The sequence below is a fragment of the Sinohyriopsis cumingii genome, chromosome 5 (genome assembly GCF_028554795.1).
Source record: "Sinohyriopsis cumingii isolate HCF-2022 chromosome 5, ASM2855479v2, whole genome shotgun sequence".
Taxonomy (NCBI): domain Eukaryota; kingdom Metazoa; phylum Mollusca; class Bivalvia; order Unionida; family Unionidae; genus Sinohyriopsis; species Sinohyriopsis cumingii.
This window is the reverse complement of record NC_142965.1, coordinates 97,378,119-97,403,934: the sequence shown is the minus strand read 5'-3', so window position 1 is coordinate 97,403,934 and position 25,816 is coordinate 97,378,119. Positions and strand designations below refer to the sequence as shown.

The 25,816-nt window shown below is 35.2% G+C and overlaps 1 protein-coding gene across 2 annotated transcripts in view; it reads right to left on the bottom strand.

The window, feature by feature from the left end:
* Nucleotides 1-25,816, bottom strand: part of LOC149799836 (eukaryotic translation initiation factor 2A-like) — a 62,941-nt gene that overhangs the window by 27,375 nt on the left and 9,750 nt on the right. For both annotated transcript variants that reach the window (XM_089959243.1, XM_089959244.1), the window contains exons 3-11: nt 22,579-22,653; nt 20,811-20,929; nt 19,525-19,624; nt 13,414-13,496; nt 12,477-12,577; nt 10,749-10,968; nt 8,170-8,238; nt 7,908-8,009; nt 6,482-6,656 (exon numbers count right to left, since the gene is read on the bottom strand). In XM_089959243.1, coding sequence (XP_089815369.1) covers nt 6,482-6,656; nt 7,908-8,009; nt 8,170-8,238; nt 10,749-10,968; nt 12,477-12,577; nt 13,414-13,496; nt 19,525-19,624; nt 20,811-20,929; nt 22,579-22,653 — 1,044 coding nt within the window. The remainder of the gene's footprint in view (nt 1-6,481; nt 6,657-7,907; nt 8,010-8,169; nt 8,239-10,748; nt 10,969-12,476; nt 12,578-13,413; nt 13,497-19,524; nt 19,625-20,810; nt 20,930-22,578; nt 22,654-25,816) is intronic.

The window sequence follows — 25,816 nt, the reverse complement described above, 5'->3', positions numbered from 1 at the left end:
GGCATCGTTTATTTGGTAATCAATTGCTGGTGCTTATACATACACACACTGTCGAACATGGTTTCTTGGAAGTATGTCCGAAGGGCAGTCCTTTTCACAAGATCAATGTAAGGATAAGGATTCTGTTCATTAGTCACACAGGCTTTATTGTTTGCGTACTTAAATCAAAACTTTAGCTATTTTGCAATTTAGCCAGAACTGACCAGAGTATGCAAAAGGGGCTTGTCATGGGGGAATAATAAGGCGTATCACAGCGAGAAAAGGCACGTCAAATGGGCGGTCGCACATTGGGGCAAGGGGGGGGGGGGGTCAATAGTCCCTCCCCCGTTCTATTGTCAGACAGTTAATGTGAAACTTTGACCTTTTTTTTAATCGCTCCTTTTTAAACTGCCCAAGGAATAGTTTTATATCAGTTCCAATTAATACAGATTACCGTTTATGCATACTACATGTATACAATGCATTTTTTTTTTAAATTTAATTTTTATAAGATTACTGAAAATTGTGTTTTCTTGAAACACGACAGGTTTAGAATCTTATTTTTAGCAAAGCTTCGATTTGATTAAAATCAAATCTAAATTTTCACCTACGACAGTGGTGATTTGATTTAGATTGCGCCGTGTTAACACATTAACCCCTGGCGACGAGTATACTCGTCGTACTTTACACCCCTGATCTCCCGCGAGCCTCGCTAAAGTGGCTGAGTTTGCATAGCTTGTCTCCCGAGCGCCGAGTTTAAGAGGCAGTATTTAGCAAGGCCTTTCTCCCGCACGACGAGTTAACTCGGCGCAAACCATTGGTTGATTTAAAGCCAATTCCCACTAATGCAGGCAGTTTAACCAATCAAATTTTAGCTTACATAGATAGAGCGCACATTGCTGAACAGCGGGAAATTTTTTTCACTTTGATATCAGTTGATTTAGTGAAAATATTTCGATTTTAAATTGATGCAAATTGATGAGAATCAGCCTCTAGGAGCAGACTTTTACTTGACGGATTCTGATGGAGAATTTTCTGGATTTTAATCAGACGAGATTGATAGTGACATCGAAAAAGCTGCTGAAAATAACAGCGGTAGTGACGAAAATGAGAATGTTGAAGAAGAAGAAGAAAATGAAAGTAGAGCTGATCGATGATCGTAAATGATGAAACACACATTGACAAGAGGCTATACCAAGGACCAGCAACGGATTTAGACCCTGATGCTAATGCATTTGATTTCGTGGAGCTTCTTTTTCCTTTGAATAATCGTTAAATAAATGTTTGGGAAATATATGTTGTTAACATGAGTGTTCATAGTTCAAGGTTTGTTAAGTGTTTTATTAGTTTTAAAAATTTCCAGTGAGAGTTCTTAGGAAGAAAGGTAAGTAAAGAGCAAGTAAAATATGCCCATTTGTGTACAGTATTCACAGGATGTTTAGTTTACAAGAGACGACAAGTGGAATTTTTGTGTACATAAAATATAATTATTTCATGTGTTGATGGTGTTAATAATTCTTTGTGAATTCATAATGGATTTTATGGATTATTTACTGCAAGAGAAGCAAATTGGCAAGTACATCATTTGTTTTCACCATCATGCATTAGTTATATTTCTGCATGTAGCATGAAATTTATACCATTATGTAAGTTTATTGAGAACTGCCGTGCCAAATTTCAGCTGAATTAAATGAATACAAATAAAATAATAAAAATTTTATTGCAAGTAGCCCCCTCTATAAAAATCTGCAATCCAATTGCTGTCAGCTAGTCTCAGGGATACAGGCACTGGAAAGGCTAACACTGCTCTAGGTGATCTCTGCAAGTATGCTTCAGGGGACTGCCTAGCTGTTTGGCTCTGGGGTTAATGTGTTAAGGCATGTATGTCAACATCTTGAAAATACATTTACTCATTTCACCAGCGCGATCAAAGTTTCCTCAGGCAAACACTTTTTGTTTCGACAAGCCTGACGGGCACCTCACTTTGAATACAGGATGGGCCGGAACTAAAACCAGAAGGGGCCCAGGGTGTCGGGCTATCAGATTTGTTTTTAGCACTGCTGTTTTAGATAAAAGATATGTGGATTGATTGTTGCATTTTGTGGTCACTTACTCGTCCTTCTGCCCATTTTCGTAACTCACACGTTTAACGCTTTTCCCAGGATTTAAAATGTTCAAAGGTATGTCTGGAACAGCGCCAACTTTTAGTCTAGGCCTAGCATTTGCGTATCTTTGAGCTGCTATTTTTTCATGATCCCTCTCGTAACATTCTTTTGAGAAATGTAACGTGCACATAGTGCTGTATGGTGTTGCTTTGAAATTGACTCGTTTGTAATAATGTACCCATTCTTTCATGATGCCTTTATCAGTCGGAAAAGAAAAAAAAAATATATTCACAGGCTTTTCTTAATGTTCTATTACACCCGTAAGCAACGCAAAACGGTATTGTCTTTTACTCTGGCAACTCCCACTTGGGTTGCTGGAGTCGCTACTATGACGTCACATCCCGAAAGTAACCGAATAGGCGCGGAAATTTTGCATACGAGGTCACGGAAATTCAGCTCCTAGAAGATAGGCCAATATTTAAATATTGGCATTACAGTTGCAGATGATACTTCAGAATAAGGTTTTCTGCTATAGTGCTTTTATTATTATTCTATATTTCCACTGGTTTCCGGTCTCCTTTAAGGCAATTATGTAAATAACTAGAATCTGAATTTAAAACCAGATACATTTTATTAATTTTCAATGTGTTCTGTATTCCATAAGATGAATTCAAAAAGTTTGAGAAAAAATAGATTTTCAAGAAATTCAAGGACTTTTCAAGGATACAAACAACCTTTCCACAATACCAGTAGTTTAGCAACCTCTAAAATTCTTAACTTGTCAAAGGTTATTTGGTGCTTTAACGCTCAGGAACCAAGAAATTTATTTAGTAACGAGGCAATTGGAGTAAAGTGCCTTGTCCAAGGACACACCATGGTAGCTGAACCAGGCTGATCTGATCGTAGGATTTTAACCTGCACCCTTCTGGCCACAAGTCCAGAACACTAACCACCGAGCCACTTCAGCTTCTTCAAAGGTTTACAAACCATGTGAAATATGATAAGGGCTGTTCCATTTAAACGTATATGGTACCCAGGGAAGGCATGTTTTTAAATCTATATGTCAGGGTACTTTAGATTCAAATAGTTCACACTAAAATGATAAGAAAATTCTAAATTGCATCCATAGGTAAGTACCCCACATTAAAAGTGTCTTCCCTGGGTCACAGATATGTTTAATTGGAACAGTCCTCAGCTATTAAAAGCAAATTCAGGGTAAAACAGTTTTCATTTTTTTTCTCTGGTAATAACATTTAGGTTGGTCATCAGCACATCCACCAACACCCTCAATTGGTCAGTTGATTGGTACAGTACTATTCAACCCATTACTGATTACATAATGGTGAGGAAATGAGAGATAAGAGCCTTTTTCAAAGACACACCAAAGACAACCCTAACTGACCTGGGCAGGTATTGAATAATTACAAGAGACCCCAGAGTGTAATTACATTGATCTCTTCTTCTTTCACTGGTCTCCAACAGCCATCATAAATGATATAATGCTGCAAATATATTCTGAGCAAAGAGACCATGGTTCCCTTTACAACAAAAGATGTTTTTTTTGCAATCTTTTGTCTTTACATTTGAACATTTGCTCATTTTACAATTTGAAGTTTAACTTTTAAGCAGCACTATATCATTCGTATTGTACTGACATACTGTCAAACTATCTACCTACGTAAATATGGTACCCAGCCCACCTGCCTACCTAACTAACTACAGTACAAAAATGCCCACCTACTGACCTATGGTACCCAAATGCCCACCAACCAACCTACCTAACTATGGCATGCAAATGCCCACCTACCTACCTAGTAGTAGAAACTATGGTACCCAAATGCCCACCAACCTACTGACCTAACTATGGTACCCAAATGCCCACCTATCTACCAAACTATGGTACCCAAATGCCCACCAACCTACTGACCTAACTATGGTACCCAAATGCCCACCTATCTACCAAACTATGGTACCCAAATGCCCACCTATCTACCAAACTATGGTACCCAAATGCCCACCTACCTACCTACTGTGAATGGGTGTACAAGACATAAAGGTAGTTTAAAAAATAACAGAAAGCAGGATCGTCTTGGGAATCTATGCTGCAAGGTGCAAGAGGTTACTGACTGAGGATTTTTTGTCATTTGAGGGGAACAATCAGGATTAGATAGCACTTACATCCCCTTTCTGCAAACTTGGAAACTAAATAAGTTCAAAGAAATGCACACTGAAATTCAATAACTCTTGGCAGCTATTTCGACAGGGTAGGCATGACTGTCCAAGGAAAAAACTCTACTGTTAGACAGAGGAGGTTGTGGAAACATTCTTTTTCCCACATGAGGTGAGTAATCAAGCTCAGTCAACACCTGTATTATCTCACTTTCTCCAAGAATCTGGGAATCAGTTGGGTAAGGAAAAAGGCAAGTTTAGAATGACCATTCCAATCTAGGAAAGGGATGTTGGATGCCCAGGCTTAAGGACCTGTGGCTGGCAAGATGATGGTCATGAGCCTGGAATTCCACTCAGTCACAAGCACATAATCAATGGATCAACCCAGTAGCTACAGACTTGCAGATTCTTCCTCATCAAGATACCCTCCTGTAACTAGGGGAGGTCCTCCTATGTCTTGTGAAAATGCAGTGGAGGGCAAGAGAGTTTGCAGCTGCAATGAGACACGAGCTGAGATTCAACTCTACAAGTGGAAGAGGTGGTGGATTTCAGTACACCACCAAGGATGGTACCAAGGGATATTCTAGCATGAGAAAAGCTCAGAATAAGAGACTTTTGAACCCCATGCCCAGATAAATGAAGAGATGGAACAGAATGAGATAGGATTTGTTCATGTTAGTAAACTTTCTCAACATCAAAGTCCTTAAGAAGCTGACTCATTCTTTTCATACAGTTGTAGTCCGATGTCAACTTTGATCAGCGATTGATGACAACACAGAACCAGAAGAAGTCAGCTTATCTCTTTAATGGATTGAAAGGATTTGATATATGATTCAAGATACAATACAAATTAAAGTGCTCCTCTTTCTGTTTCATAGATATTATTCCAAGCTGTCACTTTCTGCTTCATTCCATTTGCACTGAAGAATCTGTAACCACAGCACAGCGATCAATAAGTTCATTTTTAAAAAAAAAGTACCAACGATAAATCTATGCCAGTTCCCAGTACAAATGCTGCAGATGAAGACAAACATAATGTTCCAATCTCAAAGGATGACTCATCGAAGGATTTTCCATCTATGACACATATTTCCATGTCAAGAGTGGAGAAATCAAGAACTACTGCAAAGAAATTAAGAAACGAGGAGTTTCCATTTCAATGGGCAATTGCATATTTCAATTCCATGCATCAATGTCAACACGAAATCAGCTGCACTGGACTTGAAAAAAAACACATCACTGATATTCTCCTAGTTGTGAAATAAATATTTGAATATTGAGATATTTCTTTGATATGGAGTTTTTTTTATATATATTCCATGTTGCTTTTATTTACTCTTGTTCAAAACAAATTAATAATTTGTTTGTTTGCTGTGGGACAGGCTTGGTTTGGATTTTGCTGGTTTCTATTTATAGTTGACTTTAAGTCATATGATGTAGCCATGATAAACTTAAATACTTTCACTCACACCAAGCCACTAAAACTAAACATTTTATGCAGGACATGAAACACTTTTAACTATTTGCTTAATAAGTGAACTCTGAACCAAAGTTTTTAATTGTGTGTGGATTAAGTTGACTAACAGTGACAATACTGGAATGGGATTACATTATAGTTTGTTCCACACAGCATCACAAATTTTATTCCTATCTCTTAACTTTGTAAATTTTAAGGTTGGCATCATTAAATGTAGCTAAAAGAACCTAATTCATTTCAAATACTTTATGTGAACTAAATCTGGTACTTTTAGCTACATGATATGATGCTGACCTGACAATTTACTGAGTTACAGTTAGGATAAATTTTGTGACACTGTGTGCAATGAACTATATTCATGGCGTTTTCTTGTGATGCTGTCCATTACAAATGCAGCCCCTGTAAAGGTCTGAACTAATTCATTTCATTTTCTTACTCTAAAGTATTTTTTACAGCATAATTTTCTCCATTCTAAACAAGTGATACACCATGCATTTATGAGACTGGTTGATTAGCATTTGTACCTGTAAAAAGTGGTCATATACCAACTTTTTTCGTCCTTGCCAGTTCATGGTAATGGTAGAAGCGCAACCCAAGTGGAGATGATGCAGTTAACTTTTACGAACCTTTGATGTTAAAACAAACCAAAAGACATTATAGAAAATGTCGTTTTCACCTTGGAAGGGCTACACTCATAATGTATTATAATCAGGTAACGTTTTAAATTTTGTCTAAATGCTTGCTTGCTTACCCATTTCCCACCCGTAACCGTGGTGCTGTGGTGGCTGTTAGGATGTGCTGGCCATCTGGACACCACTCAAAGCTTGTAGAGTCTGGAGCATTTGTCTGAACAATGAGCTGCTTCTGTTTCACATCCCAGAATTCCATGTTCCCACGGAGATTTCCAAAACCAGCGAGACAAATGAGTGAGCTCGTTAAGGTCAAACTTTAAAATATATTTACACTGTGATGGTCTCAATAACCACTCTATTTTTACTTCTGTTGTAGGAAGAAAAAAAAACACAAAGTGCCAGAAGTTGAACCTGAGACCTCCCCAGCACTAGCTGGGTTCTCTTCTCAATTCCCACCCCTCCTTAAAAGCCTCTTAAGAATATCATTATTCTTTTGTTCTTTCTTCAATTCACTCCATACACACTGCAAGGTTTCCCCTTTACCTAGGGCCTGCAGGTGCCATACCTCACAGGGAAGCCAATTTTTTGTATAGCTACATATGGAGTTAAATCCTGGATTTCCAAAACGCAGGTAAAATGTTCACCCACTTTAGTTTCATAAGCTTATGTAACAGGTGGTCCCTGCAACACCTTTACTACATCAACTGGGCATTTTTGCTTAATTCTATATACGAGATTACAGTTACATGGCAGTAAGAAATAGTGGCAACACCAATGATGAGAGGCTCAAACAAATAACATACTGTAACAAGAGGCCCAATAGGGTTTGACATCACTCACATTGCATACACTGGTCTAAACAGCAAATACAATAATAAGGCAAGTGCCCTTGCTCGAAAGGCACCTATGCCATGACAAGTTTCAGCTATTTATTCAACGACTGATTTGTTCTGCTATTACTTCAAGACACAGCCCATGCTTAATACAGGGTTCATACAGATCAAGAAAACTGAAATTCAATGACTTTTCACTAACTTTGAAAGACCAGTTTTCAAAGGTTACTCTCAGCAGCAAGTGTTCTCCTTTCAGTTACTAATTTCAACACAAGAAACAAAAACAATAACAAAAATAAATAAATGTAAGGAAATATGAAATGCAAATGATAATGAAATTATAACTGGATCCAAATATTAAACACAATTCTTTAACTGTTTTATTTTTCTTCACCAGTTGCAAGTCTAATGCTTTCACTTCTTTTTATTTTCTTCTGAGCTCATCGGACTACTTTTTCCAGGTTTAACAGATTATCAGACACAATTTGTAATAAAAATGGTGGGGTATCCATTAAAATGCTTACCAGATAGTCTCCATTTTTCATAGGACATAATGTCTAATCATGATGCAAAAGTAGACAATGTTTGAAAAAGATATCTCCATGGGTTCAGGAGGCATTAAATAAATTAAGGTATGGTGGATGGACTGACAACTGGGATCCAGTATACTCACCATCTTCTTTGCTTGGGTAGAGAGAATTAAAAAGGATATTATTTCCTTGACGGTTGTAATAACAATAGTTTCTTGGTCCTGTACCAAAGTCAAAGATGGGTTCTGCTTTCATGTCATACAGTGTTGCTTTGGCTGGCATAACTTGTAAAGTGTTAAGGAAACAAAATTTGAACAAGTACACATAACGCTTGCATTTATAATTCTGATGCAACAATCATCACCACTAGCACTACCACTGTCAACATTACCATCACCACCACCACCATCTATCTTCATCAGAGTTACAAAGTTTAGAGGATACATCCATAGACTACACAAAATTCAGTTGACTTTGGACTCCACTCAAGATGGTAAATTGGGCCATTTTTACCTGAAAAAGTAAACAGAATAAAAGTGACAGAGATACTTGATGTGGTTTACTAACTTTACTTCAGGAATGTCCATAGCAAGCATTTTTGACTATTACATGGAATTGGTATCTTGTCAAAATGTCAACTACAAAAAATATTCTCACATTTATACACTAAGGTTATATTGTTTCTTCATGTTCTGTGAAGAATTGTGAATTTTAGAGAAGTTAGCAGCAGTCCTGTATGAGTGGGTGTGATTTGGATTTTTAACATAGCTTTAATACATTTTCAGTCATATCTCTACGATGTCTGCAGTATGGCAGTTTATAGTGATGTCTAGCACTGAGGCATCATGCCGCAGACATGTACCATCACGTCACACCCAGTCACATTATTCTGACACCAGGACAACCAGCCCTAACACTAATCTCTTAATGCTGAGTGCCTAGTGAGGCAGCTGTTAGTACCATTTGTCGAAGTCTTTGGTATGACTTGGCCGGGTTTGAACTAGTGACCTCCCACATCTGAGGCAGACTCACGAGGCCACTGATGCGATCTGTTCCATATGAAGCTAGTTTAGTTTCCACCATATTTCAAACAAAAATGTGTAACTGTCTAAAACTATGTCTCAAAAGTATTGCACAGAATTTAATACACACCAAGAACTATTTTCTGAATGACTCCCTCTGACAGTGATAAAGAGCATTGGTTTGTATATCGTGGGTAGCATTTTTGTCAAAGATTTTTAATTCTTTTTCCCCTTAGTAAATTTCCCAAAGAATTTGAGGATCACCATCTCACAGAAAATGAACTTCCTCTGTGTCATTGTTTCTTTGTTAGCTACCAGTGTTGTGTATCATCTGATGTATCAATCTGAACCATCTCAGTTATTTATTCAATATTTTTGGGCAGTATGTCAATAACCAATTTATCTTAATTTACAAAAGTGATATATTATATTCAGTTTCAATGTTTTGCATTCCTCAGATAATTCAAAGAGTTTTTCGGAAACATTCAAGGAGTTATTCAACAAATTTAAGGAATTTACAAGGAAAAAACAAAGTTTTTTTTAAATTAAATGTTTCATGCTAACTCATTGCTGCCAACCCTCCTGGCTCACAATTAGTGAAAATAGGGATAAAAAGTCAACGATATGGACATGAATTAGTTAACAATACAATGACAATAACTCCATCCACTCTGACCGTCAATACTACACTATATCAAGTTCGTAATATAAATCTAAAACACTACATATATGCATACATATTTATTTATCAAGACATGATACCGTGGCAGACTTGAAATTCCTCAACTGCTTGATTGTAAATTGGTCTTCTAAACAGTTCAGACTTCTTGCCAGCTGGTTGATCTTGGTGACTAAAATTGTTGACAAATTTTCTGCAGCTAAGGAGGCCCTAAAGTCTGTCTTATTTTTTCTTTACTAGAGAAAATACTCTTTTGCTTTCACTGTTGCTGTGAGGAATGCAAAGGAGCTGCAGCACTTTTGGTTCTTCCACCGGAAAATTTGGAAGCGATTTTCGAGTCCGGGAACATTTGTCAGAACAAATGTTCAGCAGGGTCTCCAGCTGATAAAGGTAGATTGTGTTCGACAAGAAAACTCACAAATAATGCTTCAGCATTGGTAGCCTGCAGGTCTTCCGCCGATGGCTTAAAATATTCCAAAGACGAAATCTGCAAATTCTTAATTTTCCCAACTTCTACACGTTTTTTGCAACCGACGTGCTTCCTCACATCGTCTCTGCGATGGTACACTGAGTGCAAAAACCATGGTGAATATCAATGTTTAATGGCAGAATGCACTGCCAATTTTTGATATATTCCAAATTAAACTTCACTTTTTGAGTAATACATTTCTTTTTCCTTGGTGGTGAATGCATTTTACATGTGATGCTGAACGTTAACTCAAATCATTGGTGACGCTTGCGTGGAGCAAAATTCCAGTTAGACCCCAGTTTTTCTCAAAAGCATTTGTAAAACTACTCTTAAACATATTGATTAAAATAGGCTAAAATGCTTGCTACCGGGCCAACTGAACTAATCGGCTGTAGATCTACTAATATCGTGACCAGCAGTATTGGACCGTTTCGGCAACTGCAAATATGACTAGCACTTAATGAAAAATCAGTTATTTTAGGAACGATTTAAAATAATTGAGGATTGAAGAATTCGTGAATTTTTGGCTTGCAGCGTGAATCCGTGAATCACTGCAAAAGTCATGAAATTCACACCAAATTCGTGAGGGTTGGCAGCTATGCTAACTCCATAAATTCAAAGAAATTTCAAGGTTGTACCAACAGTGAAAAGTTTCCTGCCAATTCAAGGCATTAAGTGTTAGAAACGGTCAAAATCTGCCTGTTATAATCATTCATCCATCTAAATCTGTTAAAATAGGTTTGCTGTTGTTTAAAGAAAACACCAACACAACTACATGCATTTTCATCAGGAAAATACTGATCTAAATGTAGTCAAAAAGAAGGAATTAAATAATCAATACCAACTTGCTTACCTAGAGTGACCTTCATGCTTTCTCCATTGGAGGCCATAAAGTAAAGGCCTTGGTCACCATAGTATGATTCATTGGATGTCTCAGTGGATGTCATGACTAAAACTCCAGTGCCAGCCTTGTTCCATGCCATCTCCACCTTGTCACATTTGAAGAAGCTCTTATTTGCAATGGGTGTTGAGAGGTTTGAATACTTGAACAGTCGAACAAAAGAGGGCTGTCCCTATAGAGGAATATCAGATTTAAGTAGAAATGTGCTTCAAAGTTACCTAGAAGCATTTCACCATTTTTGTCTTAGCTGACATGTGCTGTAACATGAAAAGGTTAGCATGCATTGAGACTACCAACATATATTTAATAAAGAGAAATTTTTTATGCACATTTTCACCCAATCACATTTCTGACAAGAACTTAACTTCTGCTATGTCCGTAATCCAGCTTTCTCAGAAAGATGGAAAAATGTTCTCTGTCTATATACTATACCGATTAAAACATAGTACAATTGCATCCCGTCTCTGCTAGGTGGCTACCTGAACAATGGATGTTATTGGTTTATGCCTGAGGGCTTATTAACAATGTGATTGGGTATAAACAACGTGACTGGTTAAGTATTCTCTGAGAACATAATATACAAGATAAATGTCCATTCTCTGCAGATTACATTATCCAACAACATTTACATTAAAAGAATAGGTAAAAAGAGAATACACGGGAGGATCTAAGTCCTACTTTAGAAACCGACTGAAAATGTCATCAAAGGAATAACAGTGTAATGGGTAACACCATTCTCCATCAATAGGCAGATGGCAGACATTAATAAAAGTTCACGTCTTGGTGACTGTTGGAATCCCCAGTCCATTTATTTTTCATAACCTACCAGAAAAAAGTGTTGCAGTTCATGTAATGGAGAGTTATTATTAGAAACATTATGTTCTGAATGATGCTTGTCATTTTTATCAGTGATAAAGCTGTTGGCTGGTTGGTTCTTAGGTGTATAACATTTTTTCAGCACATTCATAAATGTAGCTAAAATATGTCACTCAAAAGTATACTTAGGTCAAAAAGACCTACTTTTAAAATGTCAAAGTTACTCTCCCTATGGTACATCTGCATGCCAATTTTCACAGGCAGCTGAAATAGGTACATAACATTAAGAGTGTAACAAACAGAAAGCTGTTAATACTAAAGTCACTCAAGCATGATGATTATGTCAGAGTGTCACAGTTTTGGTATGGCAGAGTTACTCTTCTAGAGATATATTCAGCTTTTTATTTTCAGCAGTGTAGGTGTAAAAGAGTATAGAGGATTGAGGTTGTAATGAACAAAACTAAAAACATATCAATAAAGTCTTCAAATTATGTCACAGTGACCTAATTTATCAAATGCTGAGTTATCCTCCTTGATATGATTCCCTGTGCCAATTTTCACCAATGTAAGTGAAACAAAATTCAACATACTGAGGGTGTAATGAACAGATAGCTAAAAACTGAAGTCACTCAAGTGCAAAAAATTGTGTCACTGTGACTTCGTTTTGGATTGGCTAAAATAATTTCTTTTTTATGCATCCAAAGAGCAATGTTCACAAGTGTAGGTCAAATTGGATCCAAGACAATGAAAGAGTATTCACTAAATGACTAAACAAATGAACACAAAAATAAATGGGCCAAACAGTATATCCAATCCCAATTTCCTTAACAAGAGGATACAAAGTTTTTCAACTGTCTCCCTTACCTTTGACCCCGGCACATATCCAGCCACCATGTATGGAGGTCCAGCAGGTGAGAGTGCAAAGGTGGATATTTTCTGCAGGTGCAGCTTTTCTTTGATTACATCTGTATAAAGTAAACATTTTACAATTCAGCATTAAAATCTTCCAAGTGTCAAATTATGAAAAAATATGATGGGAACTAAACTAAAAATATGCTCAAACATACAGTGAACAAAACTAAAGTGGAACAAATAGGTTGGCATATCAGACTCATGTCCAGATGGCTGTGGGTTGGAATCCTGCCATTAGATCAACATGGGTCAGCTACCATAGTGTCCCTGTGCAAGGCACTACACTTCTACATCCCAACTGCCAAGGCACTAGGCAATTTTCATGTTGATGCCCAACTGTAAAATTCCGCACCAAACCAAACTACACCTAACCAAACCAATTAAAGAAATAATAAATACCATTTAAATAAATATTACTAACAGAAAGCTCTTCATGGTTATCTTGAACCCGATTCACAAGTAGAGAGAATCGCACTGTGTCACATACTGAAATAAAACATCTAATGGCACCTGTCTTATGCAGCTTACAAAAATCTGCTGATTTGATTTAAAACTGATACAAAAAGGCAAATAACTCAATCAAACTTGAACGTGACAATATAAAAATTTAACAGGCACAGAAATGTGAACAGACAGAAAGTATAAATAGACAAAACTGGATGGCCAAACAGATGGAAAAAGTCATATTACAACGTTTCTGCATCTTGATGCAACGCCTAAAGTGACAGAAAAAGCATCATATGACAAATGCATTACAAGTACTGTGTACTTGTCTAAACTCGAGATACTGTAACATCAGTATAATCTGTTAAAACTAATGAACTGTTTCAAATCTTTATGGAAAACTACCCATTATTTTCATGATCCAAAATTAGGAATAAAGACATACCAAAGTTGTGATCTTCAAAAAAGTGGAGTTCATTGTTAACATTCCTTGAACAAAGGTGTTCATCTGCTGTCCACTGTGGAGCCCTAAAAATATAAATAAGACAGGTTTAGAATAATAAATTTATGAATGAAAATCATGAGACCATAGCTTTTATTTTAATGACTGCAAGTTGTTGTTGTTGTTGTTGTTGTTGTAGGGTTTAACGCCATTTTTCAGCACAAGATAGGCTATACATGGCGGCCAGTATTAATGGTGGAGGAAGAACCCGGAAAAAAAATTGGAAAGAACCACCGACCCACGAGAAGCTATTGGCAAGCTTTCTCACATATCCAAATTAATGACTGCAAGTACATAAAACTATGGATGTTTGGTACAAACTTGTGTATTCTGATTTCTAACCTGTAAAAATTGTCTTGCAGGTTGGAAAAATAATGTTAAAAAATGTAATTTTTATTGCCAGTTGCATTTTGATGTATGGTTACTTAACGATCAGCAACTTGCCCTGTCATAATACTTTCAGTAAATTAAATATTAACATGTGTATTGTGAAGTAATGCTATACTGTGTTTAAACAAAGAAAACTAAAACACTTTTATATATGCAGCATTTGACAAATTTACAAATTTATAGACAAACCATGTGTCCGTCCATTTTCCCCATTATGTGAACAAATTTTGTGTTCTAAATGTACCAAAAACCAAAACAGTTGCACATGACATTCAGTTTGCACACAGCAGACTTGCTATCGTGTTGTCAAAAACCAACACGTACCCAAACAGGTTGTTTACAGTTGATCAGGATGCTTGCTAATGATATCCGTAAGGATGTTATGTGACTGTTACGTGAAATGGCAAGTTATGCAATGTATGACAAAATAAGAGAATTCTCTAAATGGGTAGCAGACCTAACATAAATTGTTTTATCTTTAACTACAAATACGTCATGACCATTAAAATGAAAGAATTCAGTGATGAAACACCAATATCTTGTCAGCAATCTCGAGATGGTTATTTATGGCTGACATCAAAACCAGCCTCAAGTAAGATTTACAGACAGAAGTGTTTGTTCACGCTATGTTGTTGTGCATAAACAGCTATAATGTTAATAAACATAACTTAAATTCTATACCAATTTATCTATTGATATACCTGAAAGTAGCCTTAATACTGACATTTGGTCCTTTTGTAGTACAAACAATTTTTTTATTTCTGACCAACCTGTGCACAAATCACGCGACATTGACGGAACAAAAATGGCAGTCATAGACTCGATTACTGTTCAGTGATTATTGTGTTATTTTACGAGGATAGCACTCACATGCACCTAATTAAACTTAAATAAATACTGCATTTCCAATTAAGGATTGTGTATAATTTGAATACGTCTAATTAACATATGTGTGTCTTGTGTAACATTTATGTAGTAGAAAAGGCCATGAAGTGCATAAAGAATCAGTATTATATATTGCAAATGAAAATAATGCAATATTTTTTTTTAAAAAGGACTATATCAATATTTGAAAGTACATACATGTACTAATGTATTACAGACCCACATAATAAATAATGAATACAATGTACATAAATATTTCTGAGTTTAGATTACAACAGAATTACCACTGGCAGCCAAATTTTTCAAGAAAGTTGCCAAATTAAGGGGTAATGAAGAAGGTGAAAACAAAATATTATCAACAAATGTGCAGTTACTTCCAGCATCAAACCTATCGATATCTGGCTCCAAATATTTTATGAAGTTTAAATAGAGAAAAAAAATTTGGTTTATCTGTTCTTCGTACATGAGTTACATTTTATGTATCTTTCGTTCTTTTGTGTAAGCACACACACACACACACACAACATATACTGTAAATCCTGATATAAGCAACCTCTGCTATGAGCAACAACCTGTCATTTTTTACCACAATCATAATGCACAGATCAATTTTATTATATAAATGATCTGTCATGAGCAACCACCTACTCAACACAAACAGCGACCACGATTTCTTGGCAAAAAATGCATTTTGCCACTACTATGAACAACCTCATTTCAAAATCAGTAATAAATCCACTGACCATTATTTAATCACTGTAACAATGACCGTTTATACCGTTCTAACCCCAAACCACACAAAAAAAATTGATTACCAATATCCGAAATATTTTGGGTATGATTTTACTTTTTATATTTGCTATTGTAAACCAGTCTTAAGTATTATTCCAACACTTAGCCAGGTTCCTGGCCTTTTGATTGATAACACATGTACATGTAAGACCCATTATCCCCATGAACGACTGCATCACGAGAATAGAGATAGACAAAACTGAATTTTATGTAATCATCTGTAACGACAACTGCTTGATGAATAGTTACAATTATTCCAATAAAAAAACCAACATACCCACCCCCGTAAAAAAAAAAACGGAGTCTGGCTACAGGTTTGTATATAGTGAGAGAAGGTACAGCCCATAAACCAGGCTAATGTATATGTCATGAATATCCATTGTAGTGCCGAAATTATGGTAGTGGCCGCTTATATTGTTTTGTCTTTAGAATTAATCCGTATTGCCTGGGGGTGAATAAGGTCTTTGTCTATTAAACCAGTGAGAATTGTTTGCAGGATTCGACTGATAGTGTTAAAGGCTTGTGATGTTTGTTCTTTCTTCCCCTCCGATGTTACAGTGATTACATCCCAATCACCATGCTGTCGTCTATTCAAGTTCATGCAACTGGGTTACACTTCTTGTTTATAGAGTTAATTCCTGAATGTCTTCTTTGAATTAAGCCATTGACTTTTGTCTCTGAGTAAATGTTTCTGTTTCTGGATGAGATAGCTGTTTCTTTTTATTTCATTAATTGTTAGATATGCAGTGTACATGTTTAGATTTTTCATATTTCCTCAAATCTTGGTCAAATCCATATTTACAGTCGATATTACAACTGAGCACAAATAATGTTAACACGTAGTACCTAAATAACAATGAAAGTACTCCCATCTAAAAGGAACCAAATTTTAACCTTTGATAAATTAATTATTGGAACTGAAAGAAATGAAAAAGAGCAAATCACTCACAAAATAGTGGTTTAAACATTGGCAACACAAATTTAGGGTGTTTTAAGGGAAAAGGTGTAAACTAGAAAAGATTTCATATGCAAATACATGTACATGTGATCTTCAAATGTAAGAATATTTTTGTTGCTATATAATTTTGTTTACAGACGAATACATGCAATATTTTAGCAAGAACCATTAATAAAGGATAGAATATATGTGCAGTGATTGTGGTCATTTTTTTTAAAAAACTGTTCTGAAACTGGACCTTGGAAACTGGTCTTTTTGTACATAACTGTTATGAGAGACCACCTGTCTTAGAGATTGTTTTTTGTTATTGACAGAAATAAAACAGGCCATAAGTACCGGAAACTGCATTTAAAATGTACATCTATTTTGCTACTAACCTGGATCTGAAGCTAGCAAAAAATCCTTGTAATGGGCAAACTCCATGTTAATTTGTACCAGAACACAAGCACATAATATAGTGATAAATTATTTCTATACAATATTCACTTTCACCAGTCTTCATTTATAACTTTTGCTGAATGATCATAAAGTCCTCAATTGTGCTTAATCAAAATACTGCATATTCTTCTTTTTACATTTTTAAAGTGCTATTGATTTTTTTATCCTTTTTCTGATCCATGTTTTATAGTTTAAAAAATCACCCCTCTAACATTTTTAGTCAAAAAAACATCCACAAGTCACATCAATAAAGCCTGTTTCACTCAACATTTGTTACCATTTTTTAAAAAGCAGAGACAGGTCTGCCATCCAAATATACTATCAAATTATAATGACTGTGAGACAAGTTTTCAAATCAGAGAAACCTGTCTGTTTACTTAGAAATGTGTCATACAACAGCTCCTATAAATAAAAAATGAGGAAAGCACATGAGTGATGGCTAATGTCCTTATTTATTTGATCAGAAGAAATTTACTCCTGCATTCTCCTGTCAAATATGTATGTCATTACCCAGCACTCCCTCCCATTCAGTTCTCCCTTACTTTAAAGAGGTGAAATTGAGGAGGTGAGAAAGGAAGTGGTACGAGAATTTCCCCTTAAACTATTAGTGCAAGCCCCTATCTCTGCATAATCCCATCATATGCACTGGTTGGATAAATGTCTGTCAGTTTGGAGACCAGTTAATGTCCATGTTTATTTACTTCTGTTAAGTTAACATTTAAACCACACTTGTATATAGGGTGGATTACATGCTTCAGGTTACTGCCCCCCCCCCTCCAACCCCAACTTACACATTCGCTATGAACTGAGCAATACCCTTAGTTGTACTTGTTGTTGTTGTTCTTGTCTTGAGGTTTTAGCCATTTTTCATATTATTATATGTTATACATGACATAAAAAGGCCCTGTGGTGATAAATTGTCCAAATTCAGACAGAGGAGACCATTTTTCTCCCAATTCCTTTCACAGATTGAATAAAAAAATGGCAGTCAAAATGTTCACTGACAACAAAACATTCCAGAAGGCAGGGTTAGAAAAGTTTTCACATGATCACAGCAAATCAGTAAAGAGAATACTGCACAATAATTTCATGGGCTTATTTGGACGAATCAGAATCACATAAAGGGATATGTTCTCATGTTATAATATCAAACTATAAAACTGGACACAATATAGGCAAAGTGTACTGACTACGTGATAAAAATTATTCCACAATTGAGAAGGAATGTCTGAGGAAAAAATATTATAGGCTTTGCAACACTCTGAAGTGTATATTAGTCAACTCCTCCTCCAATTATAATATTCACAGATCACAAACCCCGTACTTTCATTAACAAAATGAAAACCAAAAATTAGATACTACTGTGATGGGGTTTGATGTTGCAGGAATATAACACTGACATTATGCACATCACAGGAAAAGACTCTGATTGCATATGCACTTTCACATATAAGTACTATATTGCTTTATGTATATTTTATATCATTCAAAAGGTATCTTCTCATGTAATTTTAATTATTATAATATCATATTTATGTTTGACTATTATTTAGAAAAAAAAGAAGCCTTTTTGTTTAAATGTTTCTTTCTCTTTAGGAGGGGATATTACACAGTTAATTTTTGTCCATTAGTGCAGATTATACTTTAAGATAATGTGATAATGGTGACATAGCCTTTTGGACATAAAATGCTTCTCGTCTTGTTTGTCTGAGTTCAAGGTCGGACCTAAGAATGTTCTATAAGAGAACCTGTCTACAAATTTTGATAGGAAAATAACCCATATCCTGGTCATATTGTTGTTTCTTAGTTTTTTATATATATATAAAGTTTGTGATCAACACAATTATTTATTTCTATTTTAACATCTGTCTAGTGGAATCAGTCTTTTAGTTGTATTCAGTTATAACTTGAGAGGATTTATTTATTTAAATTATTCATTGAAACTACAAAGTGCATGTTGACTTTGGACAAAAACATTATTTTAGGATTTTTGTGAATTCATTCAAGGTCATTTTGGAATTTATCACCATCATACATCAAGACTATTGGCACATTAGCACATTCAATACTCTAATTCATTTGGAGCACTATATACTTGAAGACATGTGATAACACTTTTTAAGATTATTTGGAATTTGATTCATGATACTGTAAGTTCCTTTTAGATTTTTACTTTTTATTCCAGGGAAAGAAATTTTGTTTAATTTTAATAAGCTTCTTGGTTTTTTTCTTCTTCCATTATTTAGTTTAAGACCACAGAGTCATAAAAGTTTAGTGATGTAAATTCCAAATTAATGTGTATTAATCACCATTTTCAATGATAAAACCAGCTTCGATTCTGATCATGTTTAAATGTGAAGTAAACAGACATTTATTTTCATGCCTTTTATATAAAAAAATACATCAGGATCCATACCATACAGGTACACAAGTCATCAAGGCTTGCTACAATGAGGGAGTGGAGTATTCAACTGAGGAACAAAGCAAAACATACATGTATGTGAAGATGAAAGACAAACATTTTAAACTGTGTTAGTCTGTAGAATTGCTATGTCCATTTGTTTTCCAAACTGTAACTTGTAACACTTTACCAGGAGGTTTGCTTCTTTTGTATTAGGGTTTTTACACACTGCCCTGTCTTTACATCCCAGAAGCCCAAGTTTGGAATGCCCTGCTTAGCATCTGTGTCAACTGAAACATATGTGAGTATTGAAAAATATTATTTTTAAAATATCTAAGCAGAATAGCATCATGGTTCCTACATATATTTTTCTTTGGTGGTGGTAGTGATTATGCTGGTGGATTTCTTGCCTCCACTTGCACAATAGCACAGCTAGTATACTACATTATAACCGGGAGAGCCACCATATAATTTTGGGGTGCATCTTTGGTTCAGGTTTACTTATTTCTACAAATCTTGAATAGGACTATGATGAAAGTACTTGGCGAATTGCAAGGAATCAGCATGTATTAATCTTGTTGTCAAAGGCTGACTGGTCTCCACAAACCATCTCGCGCAGTGACAATTTTGGTTTAAAATAATTATGGTACAAATACCTGGCTGTGACTAGCATTCCATTTTCTCACTGCTGATGTTTATTTGAATCTTTATGATGTCAAATTTCTCACTGTTGTTTATTTGAATCTTTCTGATGTCAAATTTCTCACTGCTGATGTTTATTTGAATCTTTATGACGTCAAATTTCTCACTGCTGAAGTTTATTTGAATCTTTAAGACATCAAATTTCTCACTGCTGATGTTTATTTGAATCTTTATGATGTCAAATTTCTCAGTAGTCATCAAAGGATGTTCCCTTTTTTGTTTACTTACATAGCTTTCACTTTTCCTTTTTAAACTAAGAATGTCTGATAACATTTTGTATTTTATACAACACTTTATTCCTTCACTAGCAACTATAAGTCAAACTAATTACTAGGTCTTACATGAAAATGCTTTTAGTCTGGCACCCTTTCAAATACATATCAAAATCTAATAGACACTACAATGGCTAAGATACCATTTTTACATTATCATGACCAGATGTCATGCACAGTTGAGATGAACAATCCAGTATTTTCAGCTGTTAGCTGTAACTGTCTTGATAATTATTAGTATTAATTATAACAAGTGACTATCAAAGTGAAATCATGAGACAGCTATTGAACACACAATAGTAAGAATAACTGGATGCATTACTGTACTTCTTGGTATGAATTAAAGTTAGATACCTGATTGCCATGTTGAAACAGATTTCGATGTGTTTAATTTAGAAACCAACAAATATTCGGAAGCTTTCCATCTCTAAGTGTCTGCTTGTCATTGGTAAATGCCGGGGATGAGATTAACATGATTTCAGAGATTTTAAATAAAATATACCCTGATAAGGCTCCCATGTCATCAGAAAATTTCCCAGGGGAGAGAACTCCATACATGCTGTTCTGGGCAGATTTAACTGATGAGCCAGTTTGAACGTCTGGGTATGAACAATGTTGACACTGAAACAAAACAAAGAACAAAATAAAATCAATTAAAAATTAATGTTTTCAAAAAATTAATGTAAAAAGTTTTCTTTAAATCATATCAGTGTCAAGTGTTTATGACCAGTAGAGCTAAAAATGAGATCATTGATGAAATGCAACAATGAATGAAATGTTGAATAGAACATAAATGGAAAGCAGAGTTTGGTAAAAAAAATACCACTTTCAATCTGCCATAATATTATAGATCAGAAAAGAACATGCACGTGTAACAAGTACTCAAATGAAAAGGTGCACTTAATACAAGTCACAGAGCACAATGTTGTTATAACAGCATTCATGCAGAATGAAAATATTATGTAATAAAATTCTTATTTACGACATTATGAACAACTTTAGCATTTTCCCCGTGGTTTTTGTGGGCCTCCAATACAAATTATCCCAAGTCAATTCATTTTGGATGAAAGTTAAACTGTGATCCAGAAATTGCCTTTGAATTCTTTCTGTGTGAATCTCTACATCAAGCCCATAATTGGACAAATCGTTCTGTCAAATTAAATTTTTCCAAACCATATAAACACTAAGAATACTGTCTCTTACACACAGCAGTTTCCTGAAGAACTGAAACAGACATCCACAAGACTGATACCTGAAGAACATTTATTTTTCACTTCCAGGCTAAAGGTTAAGTTGGAAAAATGTAAAAATTGCTAAATAATCTGGGATGATTAACCCATCCAAATAAATAAAAACATTATTTACAAAAAAGATAACTATAAAACATTTTTTTTTCTTCAAATGCATACAACATTCCAGCTAAAGGTAGTATATGTAAAATCATTAGAACATCTATTAATAAATCAATGCTATATATTATATTAATTAAAGGATATAAAACCAGTGCCTGGGGATAAAAGAGTTCGTTACTCTATAATGATATAAACAAATATGCATATGATATGGTTGTAACTCTCTCAATTATAATGGATTTTTATTCACACATCAATGGGACGTGCACCTGCTCATCACTTGTATAACCTATATACTCCCTTATAAATCCAGTCCAACTGCAAAGTTTACAGATCTAGATCTATAAATGCATAATGGGCCAGCAGATCTGGGTCTATGCAATTTGTCAGGATCAATCGGGAGTTGCAGTTGGTGTCAATTTAACAAGTGATTAAGAGGTGATGAACATACGGATTGTCAATTTTTGTTTATTCTTTACAAGTAAACATTTTACACTCAACCATGTGAAAATTGTTACTACTAGTGACTTTACACAAATGAGTTCAGACACTGAACTAAACTCTACATGTCCACTGGGCACCTTAAATGAAGTTCTAATGCTGTCAAAACAAAAATTTCACATGCATGTAAGTGAATCCTGGTGACCCTTCCTGTACTGCAGTTACATTATGATATAATAGTGCAGTAAAATCATATCATAGATCGTGACTCAATTGCCGACTTCCTAAAAAATGTAAGGAAATAAATGCAAATGAAGTGCAATTAATTTCCATTTCTGTGTATTGTTGATTAATAAAATCCACAATTGGACACTAATGCCACTATTAATGGCAGAAATGTGATACCTATTCCCCACCATCTCAAATGCAGGCCTGACCCCATAAAGAGACACGAAAGATCTAGTCGTGGACACTTACAATTCTCCATTGCACCATGCAAATAATGATCCATCTTTACTATATGCAAAAACTTTACATCTGTTGCTGGTGTCCCTGAAAGGAAACAAGATTAAAGTTAAGTGAAGGCATATTTCTTGTAGAGAATTTCTTTGAAATTCAAATCTGACTTGTCAAACACGTGTGTTTTCTGATGAACACCTGTAACATTGGTCATTGTTCTGGAATTTTTTGTCCAAGAACATGTGTAACTTTGTTCACTGCTCTGGCATTTTGGTGATGTCCACACGATACTGACTGGATCAATGAAAGTGTAACTGAGATTTATACTCAGTTCCAAAGAAGCAAGATGGTGGACATTGCGGGATGGCATAATTAGCTGTTGTTCAACTAAATGTACCAGGTTTACATTTAATTCTTGATCTTAAAAAGGAACCACTGGAAAGAGTTGCAAAACTCATTCCACAGTACAGCAAAACAAAGACAGAGAAGAAATCTGGGACTGAGCTGCTGCCTACTGTGAACAAGAGACCCAAGCTCAGCCAATCTGATGAATGATGAACTCATGGATCTCGCTCTTAATCATCCTGGTCAACAATCCTGATGATGTGAGTCTATTTATCAAGTTTGATCAAAATCCTATGTAATCTAGTCTCCTGCATGGTAAAAAAAATTGGACGATAAGATGCAAGATCACCCATTAAGAAGCATAGGTCTTGCATTAAAGTAAAATTATTTTGACCTTCTCTGCATGCCAGTTCATGACCAAAACAACTGTTGAGATGAAGTGATGGAGTGGTAAAAATATGTTGCTTCCTTGAAAAAATAAATATCTCAGCCAGTAAGGCAACAGAAAGATTTTTAAATAAAGCCAAGAGGGCTATAGGAACACTGACAATAATCTTGGTAATGAAAACAGTCTCAGGGTTTGATGGTCATCTGTCGGTTTTTGAGTATGGGTAGAACATATTTTAGTTTTTGTTCCAACATGAAATTCATTTCCATCAGATCTGCAATACCTACATTGTGTCTGGAAGTTATATATGGTATTGAAAATCATTACAAAACTCTGAAATATTTGGTATCCAGAATTGCAGTGTCCAGATGTTCTGATGAATGACCTAAGCAATCTTTAGTGGCAGTCTCTGCTTCTACGACCTCCAGGTTTGGATCCTGGACCCTATTTTGACATTTGAACTGTAGTTTTGGAGGGATGTGACCCTTGCCTTTCACGTTTCAAGTCCTACAGAAAGCTATTTCTGCACACTTGATTTACAGCAGGGCTTGCATAAAAAGTCCCAACTTTGAGTAAAAACACAGCTCACATTTTGTAAAATCAGTCAATGTAATCTATGTTTTTGAATTGGGCAGATATTTCTTTGTCAAAATACTAATAGATTGTCTTCAAATATGATTTGATTGAAACTTTAAACTTGAAGTCTCAAGTACATAGTCAAACTGAGAAGTTACAAACAAGTGGGGTCTGCAGGTTTAATAAAGGACTTCAAAACTTCAATACAAATTATTTCTATTCACTACATTCACTGAATTTCAAAAAGGTTACTCACTGAAGCCATCCATGAAAATGTTCATCTTTTAACCATGCATTTTTTAATGAGGTTTTATAGTCTGGCATTTTAAATCCTACGATTAAAAAAACTGGAATGAAAGAATACAGAAACTTCCAGTGCAGAAGAAGAAAATCGAGGACTGTGCATGCATACAAATGATAAGGCACATGTGCAAAAATCTCTTACTTACCCGACTAGACCATGGCTACTGATGTAACATGACAATCGTGGGCTGGCATAATTATGACATAAACAAAAAATTTGTTCACTGCAAAGTTGCACTGGAAAAATAACACATTTAGTCCAACAAAATTTGTAGTTGATTTTTAATATCAAATTCCAGGATATTTCATGACAAAAGGCAATTTTCAAGGAGGTTTCCAGCACAGAGTTTCATTGAATTCAAATAAAGACATGATGTACAAATTTTATTTGAATCAAATAGTGAAATTTGTTGATACATTTTCTACAACTATATTTCTACACTTATTGCAGTTCAGACTACATTTTATTTACCATGAACTCAATTCAGTTTGTCGGATTTTATGTATTTTCTATTTTATTAAAGCAAACCTTTAATTAGAGAAGACAGGAAAGCAATAGTTTTTTCCCCATCGAATACAAATGAGAGCAGAAATTCCAACTTTGGTAAATCCATTCCATATAAATGACCTGAGAACTGAAATACAAATGTGAATGAAATGAAAACGTAACACAAACGAATGCATATGAAGTGCAGATTTTCTTCATTTCTGGGTCTTTGTAGCCTAAACACGAACAATGTGGCAGATGACAAACGTAACTGCAAACTGTTTACCTTTATCTTTATGGGATAAAAGCAACATTTCCATAAACAAGAATACAAAAATGAAAGTCCATTTAAAAATGTTAAAAAATCTCCAGCCTATTAAAACTGGTAGTTCATTGATCTTGATGAACCAATCATCCCTGAATTCCAATCAATACCCAAAACTTGGTACATGTGATATCTCTTGCACAACAACAATACACATCTCATGTAACATAGGTATCGTCCTCCATGTAACACCATCATCAGTTGAGTTTAGCAGAAGTGCAACTGGTACAATAACAAAATGCCACTTAACTAGTCAGGACCCTCTTGCACCAGTATACTTAGTTTCTTATATACTCATTTTTTTCTCCGTTAACTTTACATTATCAGAATTGTTTAATATTTTACGATATAGCACACCTTCATACTGCACCCTCGTGCAGGACACGTATACCCAATAGTGTATTAGGAACTACTTTGTAAACAAATCATGTACATTCGCATAGTAGATGCAATACGTTTTGGTTGATTAAATTTGTTTCTGAATGAACTAAAGCAGATGTTTCGTGGACTGCAACATACCAACTGTTTTGCTACATTCCACGTTAACTTTCTGATACACTGTTTCAGATTTTGCGATAGACACCCGATTTCATAAACTTGCTTGGTACCTACAAATAACATGCAAGCTATAAAGGCATAAACCGTCTCCTTTAGCTGGTAATAAGAATGGCAAAAAAAATACTTCCAGTTTTACATCCAGAATTTCCTCAAAATGTACTTTCTTAGTTCTGCAAATCCGAATTACATGAGCCATGTCATGAGTTCTCAAACCTGACTACACATTTCAAAATTGTATTGTAATTTCGACTATATTCCAAGTGCAATTACATCT